The sequence below is a fragment of the Castor canadensis genome, chromosome 6, assembly GCF_047511655.1.
Source record: "Castor canadensis chromosome 6, mCasCan1.hap1v2, whole genome shotgun sequence".
NCBI classification, from domain to species: Eukaryota; Metazoa; Chordata; class Mammalia; order Rodentia; family Castoridae; genus Castor; species Castor canadensis.
This window is the reverse complement of record NC_133391.1, coordinates 112,096,544-112,118,359: the sequence shown is the minus strand read 5'-3', so window position 1 is coordinate 112,118,359 and position 21,816 is coordinate 112,096,544. Positions and strand designations below refer to the sequence as shown.

The following is a 21,816-nucleotide window of genomic DNA, read 5'->3' as shown; positions in this document are numbered from 1 at the left end:
TTTTGTTCAGGCCTACTTGAGGCTTCCCTGCCACAGCTGTTATGACAGGCACAGGCCACTATGCCCAACTTTTTTCTGTTGAGATGGGGTATACCTGGGCTAGCCTAGATCTTTAAGCCTTCTGATCTCAACCTCCTCCGTAGCTAGAATGACAGGTGCTCACTGCACCCAGCTCTTGGTTGAGGTACGGTCTCACAAACTGTTTACATAGGCTGGCCTTGAATCACAAGCCTTCTGATCTCAGCCTCCCAAGGAGCTAGGATTACAGGCATGAGCCAGAAGCAGTGTCCAGCTTAGTACTTCATTCTTTATGGATGCTGAATATTACATTTTGTAGACATATTGGCTACTCATTTCTTTTTTGATTGATCCTGGGGCTATTTCCAAGTTTAAAAGAAAATGCTACAGCATATATTCCTGGGTCCATCCCTCGGTTCACAACTAGAAGTTCTCGATCCAAAACCAGAATATTCTGAATTCAAATTGATATTGCTAACTTACACTCTAAAAATGGTTGTGTCATTTACAAAAGTGGAAAATACTATTTCTTTTGCATGTCTAATAAGGTAGGCATGACATGTTTTAATTCTCATTTTTTATATTTTGTAAAGTTTAGTTCCTAATTTTGGCTTCTGGTGGGATCCATTCTCAGTTCATTATCTCTGAATTTTTCACTGGAGCTGTATGCATGAAGAGTCTTTTGGTAAAGAGTGTTCTAGTCTTGTTCTGTCACTCAGTGTCTGGAATTTCACTGATGACTAGAAATGGCAATTTTAAAGGCCTGAGACCTTTAAAACATAAATGGAGTTCTCAATTTGCTGATTCCCAGAGTGACCAGAACTTTGTTCAAAAGTGTGATGTGCATAGATTAACTCACAGTTCCTATTTTGACCTCATTTTATTTTAAAATGTAAGTTCTAGCTCTTCTGTTTATAATCTACTTCTGCCCTTTGAACTAATATGTTCTGCTCCTAGCTCTGTGGACCCTGGTGGTAACTCATGATACCAGGGACTCTCCCACTTTGGGCCTTCTTGTAGATATGCTGCCCTAAGCAGGTGCTGTGGAGTTGGTCTTAGCTGTGGGGCAGGGGCACTGAGCCAGCTATAGCAAGAAACATTTCCTAAATGGTATTTAATATAGCTAGTAATATTAATGGGGAATAAAAACATACTGCTTAGAAATAAGCAGGGGCTGGGGATGTGTCTTAGGGTAGAGTGCTTGCCTAGCATGTGTGAGGCTCTGTGTTTGTGGTCCTAGCACCACAAAACAAACAACAAAAAATAATTATAAATCTAAAGTCAACAAATGTCTATTTTTCTAATATGAAAATGCGTAATTTTTTTAGAGATGGAAAAACTTGAAATAAGTAGAAAACATCTTCATATTAATCCTTCTTTTCATATACTTCAAATTTGTACTTAATGCCTTTTTCCTCCTGGACCTCAGAAAGAACACCTGGGTATCTATAAAGGAAAAAGATGCAGAATTACATTGTATATCCACTGGAAACAGAGATTATCCAGAAGTGCATTCTCCTTTTATCTTCCAAATAGTAAGTCACTATTAAGGTGAGTGAGTATCAGGCAAATACACTCCATATGCAAATGGTAAGAAAAAAAGCAAACCATAAAGTTAGAAAATGAAGTGCAATTTCTCTTCCTTTTCTTCTGATTCCTTTTTCTGAAAAGCTAATAGTTTCTTTTTTATCTTTCCACTCTATCACTGAGCTGATAAGAAATTTTCTAAGAATTTTTCTATTAGTCTTAGAGTTGGTATCACATTTCTTATGTTAAGCAAAAGAAAAATAAATTATTACCTGAGGCTGTTAAGAGTACAAGTAAAGTTATGTGCATGGTGACAGATCCTCAATTTCTGTTTACTTGAAGACACTACACAGCTCTAATTCCCCAATGTGTGGCATACTGCAATTGCTCTGCTAGAATCACCTGTACCTGATCTTTCCTATTCCCTAACTCTCACTTAGGTCTCTGCTTCCATCAACTTCCTGTACAAATCCAGGATCTCCGCTCATACTGCTCTGACCAGTAGGCCTTCGACAGCACTCTCACATCAGTCCAAATCTTGGTACTGCCTCAGTATCTGGCAGGTTGCATCCAGTTTATGCCAGTGCGGGTCAGGAGCAGCTGCTTCAGTCACACTGTGCCTGCTCTAGGCCTGGCTGGCAGTAGATGACTTTATGCCCATGAAAGAACTTATCATTGTACTTGACACAGTAAGTGCTCCAGGAATGTTCTTTTTAGTGTATTACTGGTTTGTTTTGTCCCCTTAACTATTTTCCAAACATACTGTAGGCAAGGATAATATAGGGAAACTTAATTTTTTGTGATATGTAATATATTACTAAGTAACAGGCATTACTTTTTTTTATTAACTGATTATAGAGATGCCATTGTGATTAAAAAAACCAAGAGTCAGGCAGAAACAAAAGCATAACAGTGTGTGGGGAGAAGAAAAGTATGTTTTCTGGGGAGTAAACTGTACTTCAGAGTGAGAAGCCATGTTTCCATTTGCCAATCATTTGTTAAAACTACTGCTATTCCACTGTTTTAGTAGTAGGACAGTCTTTTTTTTTTTTTTTTAAAGAAATAATTTTACTAGGCAAATTTTAAACCATAAGTTAAGTTTCTTTGGGATGAGTCATGAAAAGTAACATTTACATAATTTTTTTGTGTGTGCACAATTTTCAAGTGTGTCAAGACTGTCAGCTAACAAGATAAAAGCAAACCATGAAAAGGCTCTTTCTAAAACCAAGAATAATAATTTAGAAATGACTCTGCTATTGGTGGAATATGATCAGCAACCATGGTATTAATGTTACTGTGTGAAACTAAAATTTAATTCTGCTTAATTTTCATTTTTCTTTCTCTAGTATCTTCCTCCCTCCCTCTATCCCTGGGACTGGAGTTTGAACTCAGGGCTTTGCCCTAGCAAAGCAGGCTCCCCACTGCTTGAATAACACGTCCAGTCTCACAATTAGATTCTGAATTCAAGTTTGATAGGTTCCTAACTATTTGTTAGGAAACACCCACATAGAGAATTCCCTTTAAAATCTTTAAGCATTAAGAAAGCCAATGCATAAACATCAGATCTGAACTGACAAAGGACCATGAGAACAATCCAGTGATGGAAGGTCTAAGGGGTAAGGAGTTACACATAAAAAACAAGTTACAACTAAAATAAAATCAATACTACAGGAAGCACTGGCTCTACAGCCAAGAGATATAAAAGTAATGTGGAGAAATATGCCAATATCCTGGAAAGTCAGGAAGTGATGGGGTCAGAAGAGGAAAGAAACATCAGTTCACCTAAAATCTACTTCAAGATGCCCATTGATAAGGGGCATCCGTCTCAGCTCTGGAGCCAACTGCATGTGGTGAATCCCCCAACGGTTTATGTGCTGGAGGCTTGGTCCTCCACATGGTGATACTGGGAGGTGACTATGCACCTTTTAGAACTGGGCCTAGTGGAAAGTATTTAGGTAAATTAGAAGTGTACTCTTGGAAGGGACTGTGGGACTCTAGACTCCCTGGCTTCCACGTTGAGATGTTATTTCCTCCTCCTGTCTTCCTGCAATTGTGATACCATCTGCCATGAGATCTTCACCAGTGCTGAGCTGATGCCAGTGGCATGCCTTTGAACTGCCAGATCTATGAGCCAAATACACTTCCTTTCTAAAGATAGCCTGCCTCAGGTATTTCATTACAGCATTGAAAAAATGGACTAATACAGCTTCTAAAGATCCCTTTTCGTCTTTATCCTCTTTTGACTAGGTGGTCACATGGATGGAAGAGACTGTTTGGGACTCATTAAACAGAAAATTGTGACTGTAAAACATGTGGACCTACTGGCTTGGTTGGGGCCACATGTGAGACTGAGACAAAAAGAGTTCTTCCAAGCAAGATGAATGAGAACACAGCCTTATAGGACAGGGTAGCATGGTGCTGTGGAAAGAATAATTGCACAGGCAATGACCCATGAGGAAAAAAGGCAGGCACAAAGAAAGACCACCTTATTTTGTTAAATAATTAACTTCTGCACTTAGGCTTCTACCATTTGTGGCTTTATCTGTTTTCTAGTTTTATTCTCTTCTTGTCTCACAATAGTACTTTCATCTTTATTTCATGATACTAGTGCTTTTTTAAATTTAAGTACGTTGTTAATAAAAGATACTGTGTTTGAACTGAAACTCGGATATCCACTAGAGGATACTGACAGAGATAATGTGAGTGTAAACTAAGGGGGTATTGTTTTTTTTTTCTTTTTTTTTTTTTAGTTTTGCATTTCTTTTTTTTTTTTTTTTCATTTTTCTTTTATTATTCATATGTGCATACAAGGCTTGGTTTATTTCTCCCCCCTGCCCCCACCCCCTCCCTTACCACCCACTCCACCCCCTCCCGCTCCCCAACTCAATACCCAGCAGAAACTATTTTGCCCTTATCTCTAATTTTGTTGTAGAGAGAGTATAAGCAATAATAGGAAGGAACAAGGGGTTTTGCTGGTTGAGATAAGGATAGCTATACAGGGCATTGACTCACATTGATTTCCTGTGCGTGGGTGTTACCTTCTAGGTTAATTCTTTTTAATCTAACCTTTTCTCTAGTTCCTGGTCACTAAGGGGGTATTGTGCGGAAAAGAAGAAGGGGGAGTGGAGAATGATCAAAGTTCCTATCTAGACAGTAGGGAGCAATGATTAAGTTTCCCAATGTACAGAGGTTTGGAAAGCTCTAGAATTGAGTAGTGTTTGTTACAGTCTTCCAGGGACAAAGGACATTTATTTTCCAGAGGTTTTGCTTTTCTTAATAAAAGACTGACCTCCTCTAGGTCTCCCTTTAGGGAATTCCCTCCACTCCATGTTAAGGAGGCTGTTATACTAGTACAGTCCTGAATGACCATCAAATGCTGCAATGGAAGAAAGAGTTTTTCATTTTCTTCCATAGCCCTTGTTTAGAATGTCCATCTCAGAGCAATGTCTTTGTTCCTATCTTAATCCACTCACCATTAAATTTTCTAAGACACTTAAGGAAATACTACCTTCACAAGCACTCCAAAAAAACAGAAAAGAGCACTTCCCAACTCATTCTGCAAGATCAGTCTTATCCAGATAGCCAAACCAAGTGAAGACATTAAAAACAATCAACAAAAACCTACAGACTAATATCCTTTATGGATATGAATGCATAAATTCTTAAAAAAAATGCTAGCAAAATGAATCTAGCAATATGTGAAGAAGGTTATACACAATTGCCAAGTAGAATTTATCCCAGAAACATAAGATTATTTTAATATGAAAAATCAATGTAATATGCCAGATTAACAGTACCTTACATTCCTCTGTGATAAAAATGTGATGAACTAGAAACAGAAGAGATTTTCCTCTATGTGATAAAGGGCCTAACAAACTCACAGGTAACATACTTAATGGTGAAAGACTGATTTCTTCCACTCTAAAATCAAGAAGATGAATAAGTAAGTTTGTTCTTTTCACCTTCTAGTCAACATTGTACAGGAGATTTGAGCCAAGGCCATTAGGCAAGAAAGAAATAACCAATATCCAGACTAGAAAGGAGGAAGTAAAACTATCCCTATATATATAATCCTAAGGAATCTAACCACAATTACAATTATTGAATTTAGCAAAGTTGTGGGATACCAGATCGACAAACAAAAATCACTTGTAGTTTTACAGACTAGCAATGATAGTCTAAAAATTAAGGAAACAATGCCACTTACAATAGTATCAGAAAGAATAAACACTTTAATGAATTTAACAAATAAGTACAAGATATACACTGAAAGCTATAAAGCACTACTTAAAGAAACAGCATCTAAGTAAGTAGAAAGGCATCACATGTCAAGGTTTGGAAGATTTGATACTGTTAAGAAGGCAATACTCTTCAGAGTGATTTATACAAGGCCTGTCAAAATCCCAGTTTGTTTTCTGGCAGAAAACAACAACACTGATCAGAAAATTTGTATGGAAATGCAAGGGACCCAGAATAGCAAAAGCAAACTTGAAAAAGAACAAGTTGGAAGACTGGAACTTCCTGTTTTAAAAGTTAGCAATCAAGTTGGTGTAGTGCTGGCATAAAGACAGACATATAAGATCAACAGAACAGAATTGAGAGTGCAGAAAAAACCCCTCACATTTATAATCACTTAAGATTGTGGCAATGGTCACACAATTGTGTAAAGGAACTAACATTACTGAATTAGATACTTTCAACAGGTGAATGTTGTAAGAATGCCCTTTCAGCAAGTTGTTAATTTTTTTTTTCTAAAAGTCAGAGAGCCAGAATGGTATTTAAGTTGGCAAGAATCTTAAAGGGTCACAGTTTTGGAAAGAGTTGCAATTGAGAGCAGTGAGGTTTGGCAACATATTTAAATGAAGCTGATCCACACAGTAGTCTATTCTTGTTGTTTGGAGCACAGAGAGAGATAAGAAATAAAAGCTGAGATCTATATTCACGTAATGTGAGAATCAGTAATCTAAGGAAAAGAGAAAATATAACAAGTGATTTTTACATAAACATATATGAAATTGTCGAATGTGATTTTTCTAAGTACTGACCTTTAGCACCTAAGCCAAAGTCTATACTCCAGTTGCTTAGAGCTCTTATAAATTTCAGTTTTCTTTAGAATTAAGAGCCTAAGAAAATCAGTCACTCCATTTGATTCAAGACTATTATTTTTTAGAGTAATAGACTACTATTCTAAAGTTTGGCTAGCCATTTATTCAGACTTAGCTCATAATGTTAATTTAGAGGGCATTTCAAAAACAAACACTAAAAGGATAATTACTAGTTACAACTGAGAATATCTGAAGAATGTGCTAAAAGCTGGTCTAAAAGTATTGATGTAATTAATCTTTTTTTTTACTCTTTCTAGCCAACAATTGAAAAGTGCTTTTAAAACTAGCTATTTTGTGGTTTCACAATCAGGCAGCCTCATGCTGGGGTCAGAAGTATAACCACTTTTCTGCATCTAACGTCATGGCTACTACCTTAATCTAAGTCCTCACATCTTTCACATAAACTGGAACTAATTGGTCTTCCTCACTCTTGCCTCCTTCAGCCCATCCCCCATAAAGCAGCTATAGCAATGTCCTCTTTTTTCAGAGATCCTTGAATGTGCACTTGGTCTGACCAGTGTTGGCCTCCCTCTTGCTCACAATGCCCACAGTGGCCTCCAGGCTCTAAGGACAGCCAATCTCATTCCTGCCTCAGTCTCTGCCTTAGCTGTTTCCAGTTCCTGAAATGCTCTTCCTGCTCCTGCATGGTTCTCTTGTCGACATTTTGATCTTCATGTACATGTTACTCTTCAGAGAGGATTTCTCAGACTTCTTGGTATCTCCCATACCACAGTGCTTCAGTTCTCTAAGCAGCATGTCTTTTGATGCCGGTTATCTGCCACCCTCCCTGCTCCTAGAAGGGATGTAATCTCCAGGAGGCAGCAATATCATCAGGCTTAGTCAACACTAATTTCTCTAGTGCCTAGGATAGGTCTGACTGTCCTAAGGTGAACTAATGACAACTCTTTTAGGTTCTGCAAAATCATTAACACCTGAACATTTATGGAAACTCCTACAGTATCTATCTATAAAAAATATTGCCACCCCAAATTCGATCCCTCCAAAAAAGTTCTTTTCTGTAATTCCTAAGTGGGCAATTCAAAAGTATTTCAGACTAATCAGTAACATTATACTTACTCTGGGAGAAGTTTGTATTTTTCCAAATCAATTTCTGGAAAAAAGGTGTCACTTTCAAATTCCTGCATGATCCTTGTCACAAATAGTTTAAGATGGCCTGGCTGATTCATGGCTTCCTGTGAAATAAAAGAAAAGGTATCAATTTCCTTCATATGTGTCAAAAGATATAGAACTCTAAGATTTTCATTTTAATTAGTCAAGTTTATTCTAAGTATTAAAGATAAGTCTATTACTGCCCATGCACACCATATATATATCCTATTCTAAAGTTTGGGGCCCTGCAAAGTGTGCCTTAGTTACCTTGAGAATGGCACTGATCAATATTATTAATTATGAAAATATATTTTGGCCTTCAGTTTGCTTACAAGAACTCTTTTTTAAGAAATTTTCTATTATTCTTACTTATTTATCTATTTTTTGCATCACTGGGGTTTGAACTCAGGGCCTCACACTTGCTAGACAGGTGCTCTACCACTTGAGCCACTCCGTTAGCCCTTACAAGAACTCTTTTTTAATGTAACCATTTGGTTTGGCTGTTTACCTTTGGCTGCCATTTCAAGAGTTAGCCCTAAAGAAAAGATTTACATATGTATACAGGGGTAAGACAGTACTATTTCATGACATCTAGATTATTGAAAATACTTCTATAAAATTTAGTAATGCTTCAATTTCTCAGTAAGTAGGTAGTTTATCCTGTGTCTCATTGCTAACAAATACTCTTCGCCTTTTTTGTTAATGACTTTTCTAACTGCTGTCTATAGCATTATTAAGAGTTTTGATAGAAAAAACTCCCCTTGAGCAAATATCTTAAAATTTTAATAGAAAGGATGACTCCTAATTGTAAATCCAAGAAAACAGTAATTTCTGATGCTCAAATATGTATAATGAACAGAAAAAAAGTGTTTACCTATTTACACATATATGAAATTCCAGGTCTTTGTTATTCTTAAAATTACAAATAAGGGCATAGAGCAAATTTTACTTTTTATTTTCAATACTTCAGTTTATGTTATATCATTTATTGTCCTTGCTACAATAAACATTCTACAAATTCTTACTGTACCCCAAAACCAGAAAAACTGAACAGCATAGGAACACTTGAAGTAGTATAAACTTCAAGTTTTAGTACTTGAAGCAAACTTTCTATAATAGGTCAGACAGTAAGGGCCATAGGGTTTCTTACTTTTATAGGCAAGAGAAGTTATAGACAATACTAAACAAATGATGATGACTGTGTGCTAATGAATCTTTATTTACATGATCCTTGGGAAGACAAGCTTGAGTGATCTATGAGCTATTACGATGTGAGGTAGCGGAATAATGCAAAACTGTCACCTGCAGGTTTTACTTCCTTATTATAAACCAAATTATTTTTACTGGTAGTACTGGGATTTGAACCTAGGGTTTCATACTTGCAGAGCAGGTACTCTGCACTGTGAGCCACACCTCTAGTGCATTTTGCTCTGGTTAGTTTTGGAGATGTGGTCTCCTGAACTATTTGCCTGGGTTGGCCTCAAACAGTTATCCTCTTGATCTCAGCCTCCCAAGTAGCTAGAATTATAGACATGAGCCACCACCATGGCTGTAATTCAAATTATATAAATGCATTTAAGTACTTATAGTGTTTAATGAATTCATTTTCAAGTGAATATGGCATTTAATCATTCTAAATATGGTAGGTACTAAACAAAATAGAGAACTTGTTTTCTGGAAGAAATTTATACCTGAATGAAAAGATCAAAAACAGTATTTTACAAACGGGGAGAGTAAGGTTATAGAAACAGGAATGTGAGAAAGAGTTTCTTACAAACCCCTCTAGGATCTTGGAATAACTTCTAATAACTCTTCTTTCTCAAATAATCTCAAAGCATATATTTAACCCTAAGACATTGGGGAAGAGAATGATTTTCTTACTCCTTATAAATGTTAGTGTTTGGGCTGGAGTATATCTCAAGTGGTAGAGCATGAAGCTCTGAGGTTTGGTCCCCAATACCACAAAAGGGGAAAAAAAAAAAAAAAAAAAAAGAAAAAAGCTGTTTCATTAGTTTTTTTTTTAGAGTCAAAGAATAACTTCAAAAAATTTAAAGCTGGAAGTCATTTGGTATCAGGAAAAAGCAGTATTTTCTCTTTTACACACTATTTTCCCTTATGATATGAAATCATGTAATCCTATGTTGTCACATTACATGAAAATTGTAATTTTTAAAAAATTCATATACATCTGTTTACTGTGTGTCAACTAAGAGCCCTATCCTTTTCTTAGTAAGATATCTATCCTGGAAGCAGAGGGGACAGCAGTGTATCTAGGGTACATGCAAGGAATAGAAACCTGTATACTGCAAGTACAGTTCTCAGAAAGAAGTCTAGAACATTTTTTAAACTGGAAACATTAACTATTATTTTGAATTCAAAGTAAATTTTGTATGTGGGGAAATGTTGGTCAAAGGATAGAAGATTTCAGTTACACAGGAGGAATAAATTCAAGGGATCTATTGTACAATGTGGTGACTACAGTTAATAACAATGCACTGTTCTACTCTCAAAAACTGCTCATGGTTGATTTTAAGTGTTCTTACCACAAAAAATTAAGTGATGTAATGACATGTTCATCAGCTTAAGTTAGCCATTCTACAAATATATAAATATTTTAAAACATGTTATATACAATACCTACAAAATTATTTGCTATTAAAAAGAAAAGAGACGGTTCAGATGAAAGAATTTACTTTGACATTTTTATTTACTTTGCATGGCAGGGTCAATGACAATTCTAACTGACACGTCTAGCTTACAGTAGGGATATGTGCTGCTTCCTAGCCTCGTGGATTAATTTTTTTAGGGTTTTACACAATTGTTTATGTTTAAAATTGGTTATGTCTTCCCAACCTCCCTTTAAATGAGAAGGGAGCTGAAATAAAGTAAGGAAGAGCATTTCTTTTTATTTTCAGACTTTACTTACCTTATAAACAGAGCTGCCTCCTACTATCCAAACCATGTCCACTTTATTTGCTAATTCTGGCTCCTCAATAAGTTTTAAGGCATCAATCAAACTTTGGGCAAGAAAATGAGCTCCTTGTGGAGGTTCCCTGGGTTTAAAAAAAATATAGTTTTTATAAAACCCATTCATTCTAGTCAAATAACCTGAATAAGAAGCAAATTAAAATCATGTTAAATATAATTCTTTCAACAAAAGTACTTAACATCAACATGGGCTATGATCATTATCCATTCTGTATTTTGTGCATGTATGGTTCACATAAATCAAAACACAAAACCTCATGTAGTATCTCATGATATCTATGGTGGAAAAAGTCTTAAAAGTTGTCTCTGTAGCAGCGGGGTAAAGATTAACTGGGAGAGGGCATGAGGGAGTTTCTGGAGGCTAAGGTACTTTTCTGTATCTTTGGGTTTGGGTTACACCATTGGAAAAATTTAGTCACATGTAGACTTGTGTATCTCACTGCATGCACTATTTACCCCAACAGACGAAAATTGTAAAGAAATACTGAAATGTAGTTAATGACATATTTAAAGTCTGTAATTTATTTTGAAATGCATATGCAAATACAACCAACTGAAGGATGGATGGATATGTGATAAAACCACCTAAAATAAAATGTTACTGACAGAATCTAGGTGATGGGTGTACAACCCACTTACATGTTTGAAAACGTTCACGATAAAATGCTGAAAAGAGAATGTCTGAATGACTTGATTGTAGAAAAGTTCGGAGCGATGGTCAAACTGTTAATATGTGGTTACCTCTGGGAAGTGTGGAAAGGACTTGCATGTTTTGAACAATACAGAGATGGGTAAAATATTTGAAAATGAGCTTGTTACCACTTAGGCAACTAAGTATCCAGAAGAGAAAAAGTTAAATAATTTCATTGTTTATATTGACTACCTTAATCTCTTTCAACTTCCAGATTTTTTTGTTGTTGTTGTTTGGTTAGGGATGGGAGTTGCTATTCCTTTATAAATAAGGAAACGTGAAGAACTAAGCTTTCACAGTAATTAGATACAGAACAGAAATATTAACTCAATGTTAAGTTCTTAGCCTGGTGCTTTAAAAAGATTATATAATTGACTTTGAACTAGTAGTTATAACAATGATTAATCAAAAATGGGAATTATTCATTCTCTTAGTTGCATGTTTGCTTTCCTGGTATCTATTTCACTTTTTTCACTCTTTATTATCTGTAAGGGAGCTAGGAAGAGCAAAGAATATTCTTTGACTCAGGTTAGAAAAAGAAGTACAAAGTGAAGTTAAATGAAGTTAAATGCCTAAGGTTAGCAAGGCAGTTATAGGGACTAGATTGGACTAGGCTGTTCAGAGAATTGAATCTAGAAAAAAACGATTTGGAGATGGGGAAGAAGATGGTCTAGTTAATAGATAAAATCTAGGTTGACTGAAACAGTCACAGTGGTTTGAGGAACTGAGGATGCAGAAGTCAGGATTGAGAAAGGAGATGAACTAGAATGGAAAATGATGATTAAGGAATTGACATATAAGAAAAACTGGAAGACATAGCCCTAAAATTGGTAGATAATAGCAATATAACTTCCAAGGTGTTATAAATGGTTGGTGTAGACTTCAAAGAAAAGGGGCAATAATTTTGTGAAGACTGTGGAACAATGGCTTGAAAATGGCTCAAGAGATCATGTGAAGAGTACCTTTTTGCCCTTTGTACTAAGTCTGGAAAAGAAAAACAAAGGACAGATTAAGGATTTGTTTCAAATTTCAATTATAACAAAAACATGGGGGGGAAATGTTCCTGCAAAATGTTGCTATTTAGATTGGGCATAGTGGTTCACAGCTATAATCCTAGCTACTTGGAAAGTGGAAACAGGAGGACTGGGGTTTGAGGCTGGCCATGGGGAAAAGCACAAGACCCTATCTGAAAAAAAAAAAAAAACCAAAGCAAAAAGGGTTAGGGGCAGAGCTCAAGTTGAAGAGCACCTGCCTAGCAAGAGCAAGGTCCTGAGTTCAAGCCCCAGTAATGCTTATTTAAAAAAAAAATTGCTATTTAGCAGTTTAGAAATGTTTCACAGGAAAAAAATCCTCAGATGGCTAAAAATGAAAAGGCTAAACATTGAGTTAATGTTTGAATTCATCAGCCTCTTTATGGCACACATTCTAAACAAGAACACAGTGAAAAACAGTAAGCATTCCATTTGGGACTTATTCATAGCTCAATTTCCTGTCTGTAACTTCTCAAACTGAGGTTGGATTCCCCAACAAGGAAAAGCTGGTATGTGATAGGGATAGCATATGTATTCTGTGTCAAAAAGTGTGTAGACATGCTTGGTGTTTTGTTTGACTTAAGAGTCTTGAATTTCCTTAGAGGACTTATAGAGGATTAAATGATATTGTATCATTTAATCCATTTGATATAATCAGCAACCCTATGTAGGTACCATCATTCCTTCTTACAAGTGAGGAAATGAGGCTGAGGGGTTAAATATCCAATGATCATATAGCTAGGAAATGGCAGGCCTGGGAGTTGACTCCAGGACCTGACTTTGGAGCCAGAGTTATAATGTATTACACAAACAACTAGTGGCCATGGGTATGAGATCTCCTATAAGGTTCTGGACCCCTGAGACATCAGGATGATGGGGCTTAGATCAGGCAGGGTTCTTTGGCCTTGAGTAGGCTCATCTGATTACTTCAAGGTGCTATATAAACCTTACCCTTTCCCTCTGTGCCTGATGTTGAAGAGGTAGAATTCTGGCCCAGTTTCTCTTGGGATTGTTGGGAAACTACATAAAAACAAAAACCCTAGGCTAGAATGGTATCTTATGCAGAGTGCAGACATATGTTCAATTTAAGACCTTTCACACTCAGCCTTTAAAAATGTGATTTGTGGGCTAGTGGAGTGGCTAAGGTTGTAGAGCGCCTGCCTAGCAAAGGAGAGCCCTGAGTTCAAACCCCAGTACTGCAAAAAGAAATACAAGAAATCTTTTAAAATAGAAAAAAAACCATGTGATTTACAATTATTAAAAACTGGTTCAAGTATGATCCATCTTCATGATGGAATACTATGTAAGCAATTAGACATTTACAGAAATTTGTTTTCTAAATATCTAGTGGGGGAAAGCAAAGGTTACACAGTGGCATTATGGGGGAAGATTCTATTTTTATGTCACCTGTGGCCCATTCATTGTGTGAAGATTTCTGAACCTCTACTTTGTTAGATCTATGTTAGATGCTGGGAAGAGATTTCAAAAACAGAGTTCTTGTATCCAAAAGATTGTAATGGTAGTCAGAGAACTATCTCTGCAGTGGTCATAAAGTCTGAGAGGGGCATACAAGGAAAATGTGCAGAGGATACTACTGGGGTCTAGGAGTGGTACACAATCTGGGGTGGGGTGATGAGTGAGCATGACTCTTTAGCTAAGTGTCAATGGAAATAAAAAAAAGTCTAAAAGCACAGAAACAGCACACGACTATAGATATTTTTGAAGGTTATACTAAAGTTATTTAACACAAGAAAACTTGGGGAAAGTCAAGCACAGAAGAAAAAATAATCTGTGTTGAGTTTTACAAACTAAAGGGTAGGACAACAGAGTAAAGTCCGTAGACAGAAAAAATGTAATGTAGAATAAGGTATAAAGCAGGAGGTAAGAGCTGACTTAGAGAGTAGGGGATTTATGTCTCTGGATTGAGAAAACGAACAAAGTGATTTTGTAAGGTGAAATATGAGATCATGAACTTGTTCATTGTGATCTCATTAATATAGTCTTTTCTTTTTTTATTATTATTATTATCACTTTTTGTTGTGCTGGGGATTGAACTCATGGCCTCACATATGGTAGGCACTAGCTACACTGAGTACAACCCCAGTTTCTAACATTAATATTTTTAACAGCTTTAAGGTAGCAAGGTTGGGGAAATAGGAGTAGGAACTGGTGTCTGTAGGTACTATGCTAGACCACTCTTTGACATTGTGACAAAATACCTGAGTAAAAAAATTCAAGGGAAGAACATTTATGGTGGAAAGATTTATGGCTCACTGTTTCAGTCTATGGTTTGCTGGCTCCAACCCAAAGTTGTCATAGCAGAGAGCATTTGGTAGAGCAAAAAGGGTTCACCACATGGTTGACAGGAAGTAGAGAGATAAAGAAGAAGGGTCCAGGATAGACAATCCTTTCAAAGGCATGTGCCTACTAACCTTCCTCCAATCAGGCTCCACCTCTTAATAGTCCATTCACCCATGAATTCAGTAGTGGATTAATCCATTGGTGAAGTTAGAGCCTTCATGATCCAATCATCTTGCAAAAAACCATCAGCTGGCAATCAAGCCCTTAAACATAAGTCTTCCAGAGATATTTTTAAAATCAAACCATAACAGATACTTTTGGTGTGCCAGAACCCTTACATAAAAAACTTCGTAAATCCTCAAAATCACTCTAACGGCAAGTCTTTATTAGTCCCACTTTAATAGGTAAAGAAGTTGAGGTTTAGCAAGCCTCACTTGTATCCTCCCAAAAGTTAGGAGAAGCCAGAGCAGTTATGAGAAGCCTGAGAGTTAGTGTTTGATGTAGTAAGTATGTGAGTTGGAGGGAAAGGCTTTAAGAAGAGGAGGTTTTTATCATTAGAGATATGGTAGATCACAAAAAAAATTATTAAACCAAGAAATTTAGATAGTTTTTATGGATCGGAGACAATTTGCAATGTCTTATATCATAGAGGCAATTTTGGGTTTTCTAGATATGGTGACAAGGGTACAATACTACAGTAGAACTTCCTTAATTTTTGGTAACTAAAGACTTTAAAAAACTGCTGTTTTGAGATATAAATTACATACCAGGGCTGGGGATACAGTTCAGTGGTAAAGTGCTTACCTAGTGTGCTTGAGCCCCTGGGTTTGATTCCCAGTAAGCCCCAAACAAACAAGTCAAACAAAATCATGTAACACCCAACTCACTTTTGTAGTGTACAAACCAGTGATTTTTTCAGTATATGGAGTATTACAATCAGCACCACTATCTCACACCAAAAACAAACCTTGTACCCATCAGCAGTCATCTTTCGCATCCTACCTCACTTCTTTTAAAGTCAAAATTTGATAGTCTAGAAAGCTTTGGAAAAATATTCTCCCCCCCCCCTCCCCCCCCCGCTTTACTATTTAAAGTTTCTACAAGTAACTAGTATTGGATGGCAAATTTTGGGTCACCTTAAGGATTCAGTTTGTTTCCATGCTGGGAGAGGAAAGTAAAAATTGTGTATCTTTAAAAGCTTGTGTAAGAATAGTGGTTTCCATGTATAGATGCTGGCACTTTTATGCAGGACCCAGCAGTGCCTGGCACACAGCAGGTGCTATGCGTGTGGAACTCACCAGCAAGTAGGGAAGCAGGAGAATTAGCAAAAGGAAATGAACCCTAATGAAATTCTTTACTAACTGGAATCACTATTTCTCTGGTATGCTTGATAATAAAGACTTTAAATTTTCTCAGCCTTAAAAAAAAAAAAAAGCGAAATTCACCAATTGTTATATATAAACATATAAGAAGCAAACAAACCCAATTACATACACCACAGGAGGGTCATAAAGAAGAAATTAGACTCATCATTTGAGGAGAAATGGTGGCTCAACTGAACATTTCCCCCACTGAGATTCCTTTATGTTTGCTTTAGCTCAAGTTATCCATAAAAAAACTTGAATAGTATTCAAGAATATATTATTAAAAAGTCTCTGGGAATGGCAATATAGTCTGTGAATTTGGATTCTACTAAGAGAAAAGATGATCAGAATATCCTAGCAAGCAGGACAAAGAACAGCATGTAGATGGAGGCAGTTGGCTAGATGCACATATCCCTCATCACCAGAGGTAATCAAGGCAAATATTCTGGAAATTTCTTGATTTTTTTTTTTTTTTTTACCTATTCCATTTTAGGAGGAATATGGGAAAAATGCTATCTGAGGTGGAATCCCTAGCATATAGTTGCATATTTTTTCCTTCCTAGGGAAACTTGGAGAGGTTATGGTTCCTGGTTATTCAGACAGTAGTCTAGGTGTTGCTGGCAAGGTGGTCTGTAGATGTAATGACGTCTATAGTTAGTTGACTTTAGTGTGGGTGGGCCTGATTCAAACCACTAAAGGGCCTTAAGGGGAGAGCTGAGCTTCTCAGAAGAAATTTTACCTGTGCAACTTTAGCCCCTGTTGAAAGTTCCAGCCTGTCCTTCCTATCAGCCTGCTCTAAAGACTTTTTGACTTCTTGAACCATCTCCCATAACTGTGAAAGCCAATTGCTTGTAATGAAACCCTCATGCAGACATATGTTCTACTAGGTCTGCTTCTCTGGTTGGACCCTGGGAAATAACTATTATGACCACTGTTTTCAAGCAAGTAGTACCCTAGGATGCTGCCTTCTTTTGGGTGACTACATTATTAGTTTAAGAAAGAATGCTCAACATCTGATCCCAAACTTTCCCTTAGGTAAGTCAAGTCACTAGCTCACCAAAAACCAAACCAAACCAAAAAAACCTTGAGATTCAAGAAGTTGTTTTAGTAGGTTGGGACCAATGTTAACAACAAAAAAACCCAAAGAAAACAGAAATCAAGATATATCATATATGGAGTAAATGACATCAAAGCCATGGCCAGAATCAACCTACTGGACTTGACTTTTTGGGCAATCTTATTACCCACTGTGCCCCAGGGCATTTCCAGGAATCATGAACTATCTACTCCAATGTTAGTTTGGAGGACAAGAAAATTCTGAGATGTCAACTTCCAATTCCTGGATCATTTCAATATTTTGAAATATCTTTACCATCAGACACTGAATAGAGAACACAAGTACAAAGTATTATTTGGGTATTGTGACTAACTAGAAATAATAAGGTATAAGATTAGACTAGTTTCAGTCCATTCTCAAAGTCACATCTTACTATATTTAGGGCTGGGTCCAGAAAGGGGATAATCACTTAAGTATGGCTAATCTCAAAATGTAGGTATTTTGATTTTTTTGTGAAACTAGAGAAAAGCTATTGATAACAATGTATAACTGGTATTTGAGCTTATTGAGTAATGGTTCAAATTAACTTGGAAATCTGTTAAGATAGTGAGATTTAATGTTTAATATAACTTTTTAAGGTGAAAAAAATCACTTAAGTAACAGAATAAGTTGTCATGTGGTATAACTGCTTAATCATTTTCTATATAATCATCTTTGTGATATTAAGCAGCTTCATCAATAATTACTTTTATATGATTTCATTCTGTCATGTTCTGATCTGTACTCTTAAGAAATGGAACACAATTTTCTTGTGGTGGATTTATATTATGGTACTTACTTGAGTTCTCTACTGAGAACTATATTAATTCTGTCTTTTAAAGGTCGATTCTTCTCAGGAATGGAGAACCAAGTTTTCCTACCCATAATCACCAGATTCTGTTTACCTATAAAATCACACAGATGAGTATATTTTGGGAATCACATATGTTTTCACAGTCACACATATATGCATAGATATGAATGTCACGGTGACATCTAGTGGATTTCCTTTACAAAAACTAAAACAGCTTTACCAAAGTTCACATTTATTACTATTATCTAAATGGTAAGTATTTTTCCCTTTGGCTTTATCCAACTTATTACCCAGTGTTTAATTTTAACCAATAGCAACTAAGTATAATGCAGATTCTGAGTCAATGTGGTCAAGTTGAATGCACTGCATCATTTATTACACAAATTTTCTTAACTCCTTAAGCTTTACTATAAAATCGTTAAGGGGATTAAAGACTTAGAACAATGCTCAACCTCTAGTTAAGTACTATTATAGTTTTTTTGATGTAATCATACTATTCATATCTGTATACTTTGAAAAATGTTTCCTTAAGATTCTGTTCAATTTACCTTAAAACATGCTCCCCTGTACCTCTATCCTTTTCAGCACTGTACTTCCAAGTATATAAAAACTTTATACATATAGCTTCCATTTTGACTTATTTACTTAGGAGAAAAACCTTGTGAGTCAGACATCTGGATTAAAGGAAAATGAACATACTTAGGATTCTTGAGAGTGGTTTATGTCAAGATGGCTCTGCCAGTGACTTAAGTGCCAAATCTAAGGGCCTTCTATCTGACGACTTAACCTTATGTAGCATCTGCATCTTTCTGACTTGTTTCCCTAGTTACTGTCATTCTTCCTCCTATAACCACAAACAGACACGTTTCTTAAGTTTTCAGCAGGACGTCCCTCCACCCCCATATTCTTTTCTTTAGTTCTGTCTTCTCTCCAGTGGCTCAGCTGTAACTAGTTCCCTGTTTGAAATTATCATGCATGTCCTACAAGTGACTGAAAATCGTCCTCATTACCATTAATCACCACTCCCCACTACTTTGTTTCTCCAAGTCACCCAGACTCTCTCAAACTGATAATCTGAGAGTTCACTCTTGATGTTGTCATGCATCACCTTTAAGTTGCAGATATTCAACATCGACTGTCATGTAACCGTTTTTAAAATGTGTATCCTCTGCTCCGCTGCCCTAGGTTGGGCCTTATCATCATCTCTTCCAACAGCTATCCCAAAGACAACCTCTGGTCTCCAATGGGAGCGCTAACGTCTGCTGTCAATTTTGCCCAATACTGAGCTGTTCATGTGTACAGACATAAAATGCTAAGGAAATTTTAAAAAAGAATGTTTAATAAACTTTGGGAACTGCATACAAGTTACTGGTAAGAGAACTGGTCTCCAAAAATCGTATGTTCTCCCTCATATGCGGACATTAGATCAAGGGTAAACACAACAAGGGGATTGGACTTTGATCACATGATAAAAGCGAGAGCACACAAGGGAGATATTAAGACACCTAAAGAATTAGCTAGCATTTGTTGCCTTTAACGCAGAGAAACTAAAGCAGATACCTTAAAAGCAACTGAGGCCAATAGGAGAAGGGGACCGGGAACTAGAGAAAAGGTTAGATCAAAAAGAATTAACCTAGAAGGTAACAGACACGCACAGGAAATCAATGTGAGTCAATGCCCTGTATAGCTACCCTTATCTCAACCAGCAAAAACCCTTGTTCCTTCCTATTATTGCTTATACTCTCTCTTCAACAAAATTAGAAATAAGGGCAAAATAGTTTCTGCTGGGTATTGAGGGGGGGGGAGAGAGAGGGGGCGGAGTAGGTGGTAAGGGAGGGGGTGGGGGCAGGGGGAGAAATGACCCAAGCCTTGTATGCACATATGAATAATAAAAGAAAAAATAAATAAAACTTAAAAAAAAAAAAAAGAACTGGTCTCAGATTAACATGGGAAACTTTCCCTTTAAACATTTTCATGGGAAACGTCTTTCAAGCAAGACCCTTGGAGAACCTCACATACCTTCTACTGAAGAGGTTGTGGTCATTCTTTGGAAATATTTGAATTCATTCCTGCAAATTACAGAAACAGGGAACATTATCCCGCGGGATCAGGCTCTAACACGCGGTGCAGACGGTGAACATCGTGGGGGATGGGGACGCTCTCTGGGGTCAGGACTTTGCTCTCGGTCAGGGCGCCAGGAGCCAAAGGCCTGGCGAGGCCGCAGGAGCCGCACCGAGATCAACAGCTTGGTTTTGCGCCAGCCAGGTACAAGCCTCTTCTGTTCTTTCGGGGTGCAAATCCCACCCCCTCCTTCCGGACGAGTCGGTCCGGACGCCTGGCCCGGCGCGTCCCGCCCAGGCGTCCGGACCGAGAGCTCCGCGCGCCAGTCTGTGTCCCGCACCCCTGGCCCAGCAGCTACCTGAGCGGGGGCCAGGGCAGGTCCCCGTTCTTGCCGATGCCCATGTTCTGGGACACCGCGACGATGCAGTTTAGAGGCCGAACCATGACAGTAGCAGCTGCGATCACTTTGGAGCTTGCCTGCTACATCTAGCTTCTTCCGCAAGTTTGGCGCGAAATCGTGAGCGCCCCGCCCCCTCCGCCCTATTTGTGCAGACGAGGCCCCGCCCCGCCGCACGGCAGGGTCGCGGCGTGCTCGTGCGCGCGCAGGCGCCGGGGTAGTGCGGCCGCGGGCTCGCGCTCCCGGCAGTGTCCTTCTTGCAGGCTGCGTTCTGGGCCTTGCGATGTCTCGGCCGAAGCCTACGTCGCGCGGCCCAGCCCCTGGAAGGCAAGCAGTTCTGAGCCGATTTTTCCAGTCCACGGGAAGCCTGAAGTCCACCTCGGCCTCTCTGGGTGCCGCCGAGAAAGCGGACCCTGGCTCCGCAGCGCCCCCGGCGCCCGCCGTCCCTCCTCAGGTGCTGCTGACTGCGATGGGTTCCGTCCAAGAAAGGGCGGGTCCACTGGGAAAGGGGGCAGGGAACGGTGGGCGGAGCTTGTGGGTGGAGCGGGAGGAGGCGGAGACAAGGCTCAGGAATCCGCACGATGACTGGGCCACAGGAGAGAGGGGCGGGGCCGGGGGAAGGAGGAGGTGGGAAAAGCCCAGCCAGTGGAGAGCCCAGGTGTAGTTGAAAGGCTTTAGTGTCTCTTTTGATTGATAGGTGGCAGAACTGACAGGAACTCCCGTTCCGATGACTGAAGGTGGTTTGTGCTCAGGGGATGCATCTTTTAACATCTGTCCTCTTTCTCTCGCTCTCCTTTCCTGGACTGATTGTTGCAAAGGAACTTTACTTATTTAGATACGTTCGCTGCTTGGGTAACTAAAATAAAGCTCTTGTTACGTCTCTAGTTTTTCAGTCTGGCACAGCATTGCTCACATCACTGTGGGCAGAAGTCTTACGTACACTTTCGCAGTGACTGTGAAGCATGACCTTCAGTTTGGGTGGATAAAGTTTCTATAGAAACAACTTTCTGTTGCTTGCTACCTTCCAACAGAATAAAATAAGTAGTTCAAAATAAGTAGTTTATTTTTGTTTTTTAAACTGGGAATATTGCTACGAGGGAAGGCTTAAGGATGACCCTTTCGTGGGTTCCCTGGTGCATCATGCATGTCCCAAGCTTAGCCTGGGAATGTGGCTTGCCTAGCACGTGCAAGGTCCTGCGTTCACTCGTTTCCCAGACTAAGGATTTGGAAGGGAATTGCAGACTGCCCGGTTTTAATGAGGATGACAGCTAGATTGCTTCAAAGTTTTGTTTCTTTCATTTTTATATTTCTTT

General features: G+C 38.2%; 2 protein-coding genes across 4 annotated transcripts in view; one reads left to right on the top strand and one right to left on the bottom strand.

The window, feature by feature from the left end:
* Positions 1 to 1,294: 1,294 nt before the first annotated feature.
* Positions 1,295 to 20,693, bottom strand: Dhfr (dihydrofolate reductase). Of its 3 annotated transcripts, none has more exons than XM_020166382.2 (6): positions 20,465 to 20,650; positions 20,065 to 20,114; positions 18,031 to 18,136; positions 10,687 to 10,813; positions 7,728 to 7,843; positions 1,295 to 1,464 (listed from the first exon to the last, which is right to left on the bottom strand). In XM_020166382.2, exons 1-6 carry the CDS (start codon positions 20,548 to 20,550, stop codon positions 1,386 to 1,388), a joined length of 564 nt encoding a protein of 187 aa, XP_020021971.2. In that variant the 5' UTR covers positions 20,551 to 20,650; the 3' UTR covers positions 1,295 to 1,385. The 3 variants fall into 3 exon arrangements, with proteins under 3 accessions (XP_020021971.2, XP_073933302.1, XP_073933303.1); XM_074077201.1 differs by lacking the exon at positions 1,295 to 1,464 and adding an exon at positions 5,760 to 6,508 and having other exon boundaries at positions 20,465 to 20,693; XM_074077202.1 differs by lacking the exons at positions 1,295 to 1,464; positions 18,031 to 18,136; positions 20,065 to 20,114 and adding an exon at positions 5,760 to 6,508 and having other exon boundaries at positions 20,465 to 20,693.
* A 93-nt stretch (positions 20,694 to 20,786) lies between these two features.
* The window catches only part of Msh3 (mutS homolog 3), a 186,965-nt gene continuing 185,935 nt past the window's right edge, over positions 20,787 to 21,816 (top strand). Inside the window, exon 1 of the mRNA XM_074077200.1 lies at positions 20,787 to 20,957. Within this exon, the coding sequence (XP_073933301.1) occupies positions 20,787 to 20,957 (171 nt within the window). The remainder of the gene's footprint in view (positions 20,958 to 21,816) is intronic.

Excerpts from the sequence above, each read along its gene's own strand:
- Dhfr (XM_074077201.1), bottom strand. The coding sequence starts at position 20,550 with ATGGTTCGGCCTCTAAACTGCATCGTCGCGGTGTCCCAGAACATGGGC. Across the intron at positions 10,814-18,030 it reads GTTCTCAGTAGAGAACTCAA|GGAACCTCCACAAGGAGCTC; the intron begins GTAAGTACCATA and ends TTTTAAACCCAG. Across the intron at positions 7,844-10,686 it reads GAGGCAGCTCTGTTTATAAG|GAAGCCATGAATCAGCCAGG; the intron begins GTAAGTAAAGTC and ends TTTATTTCACAG.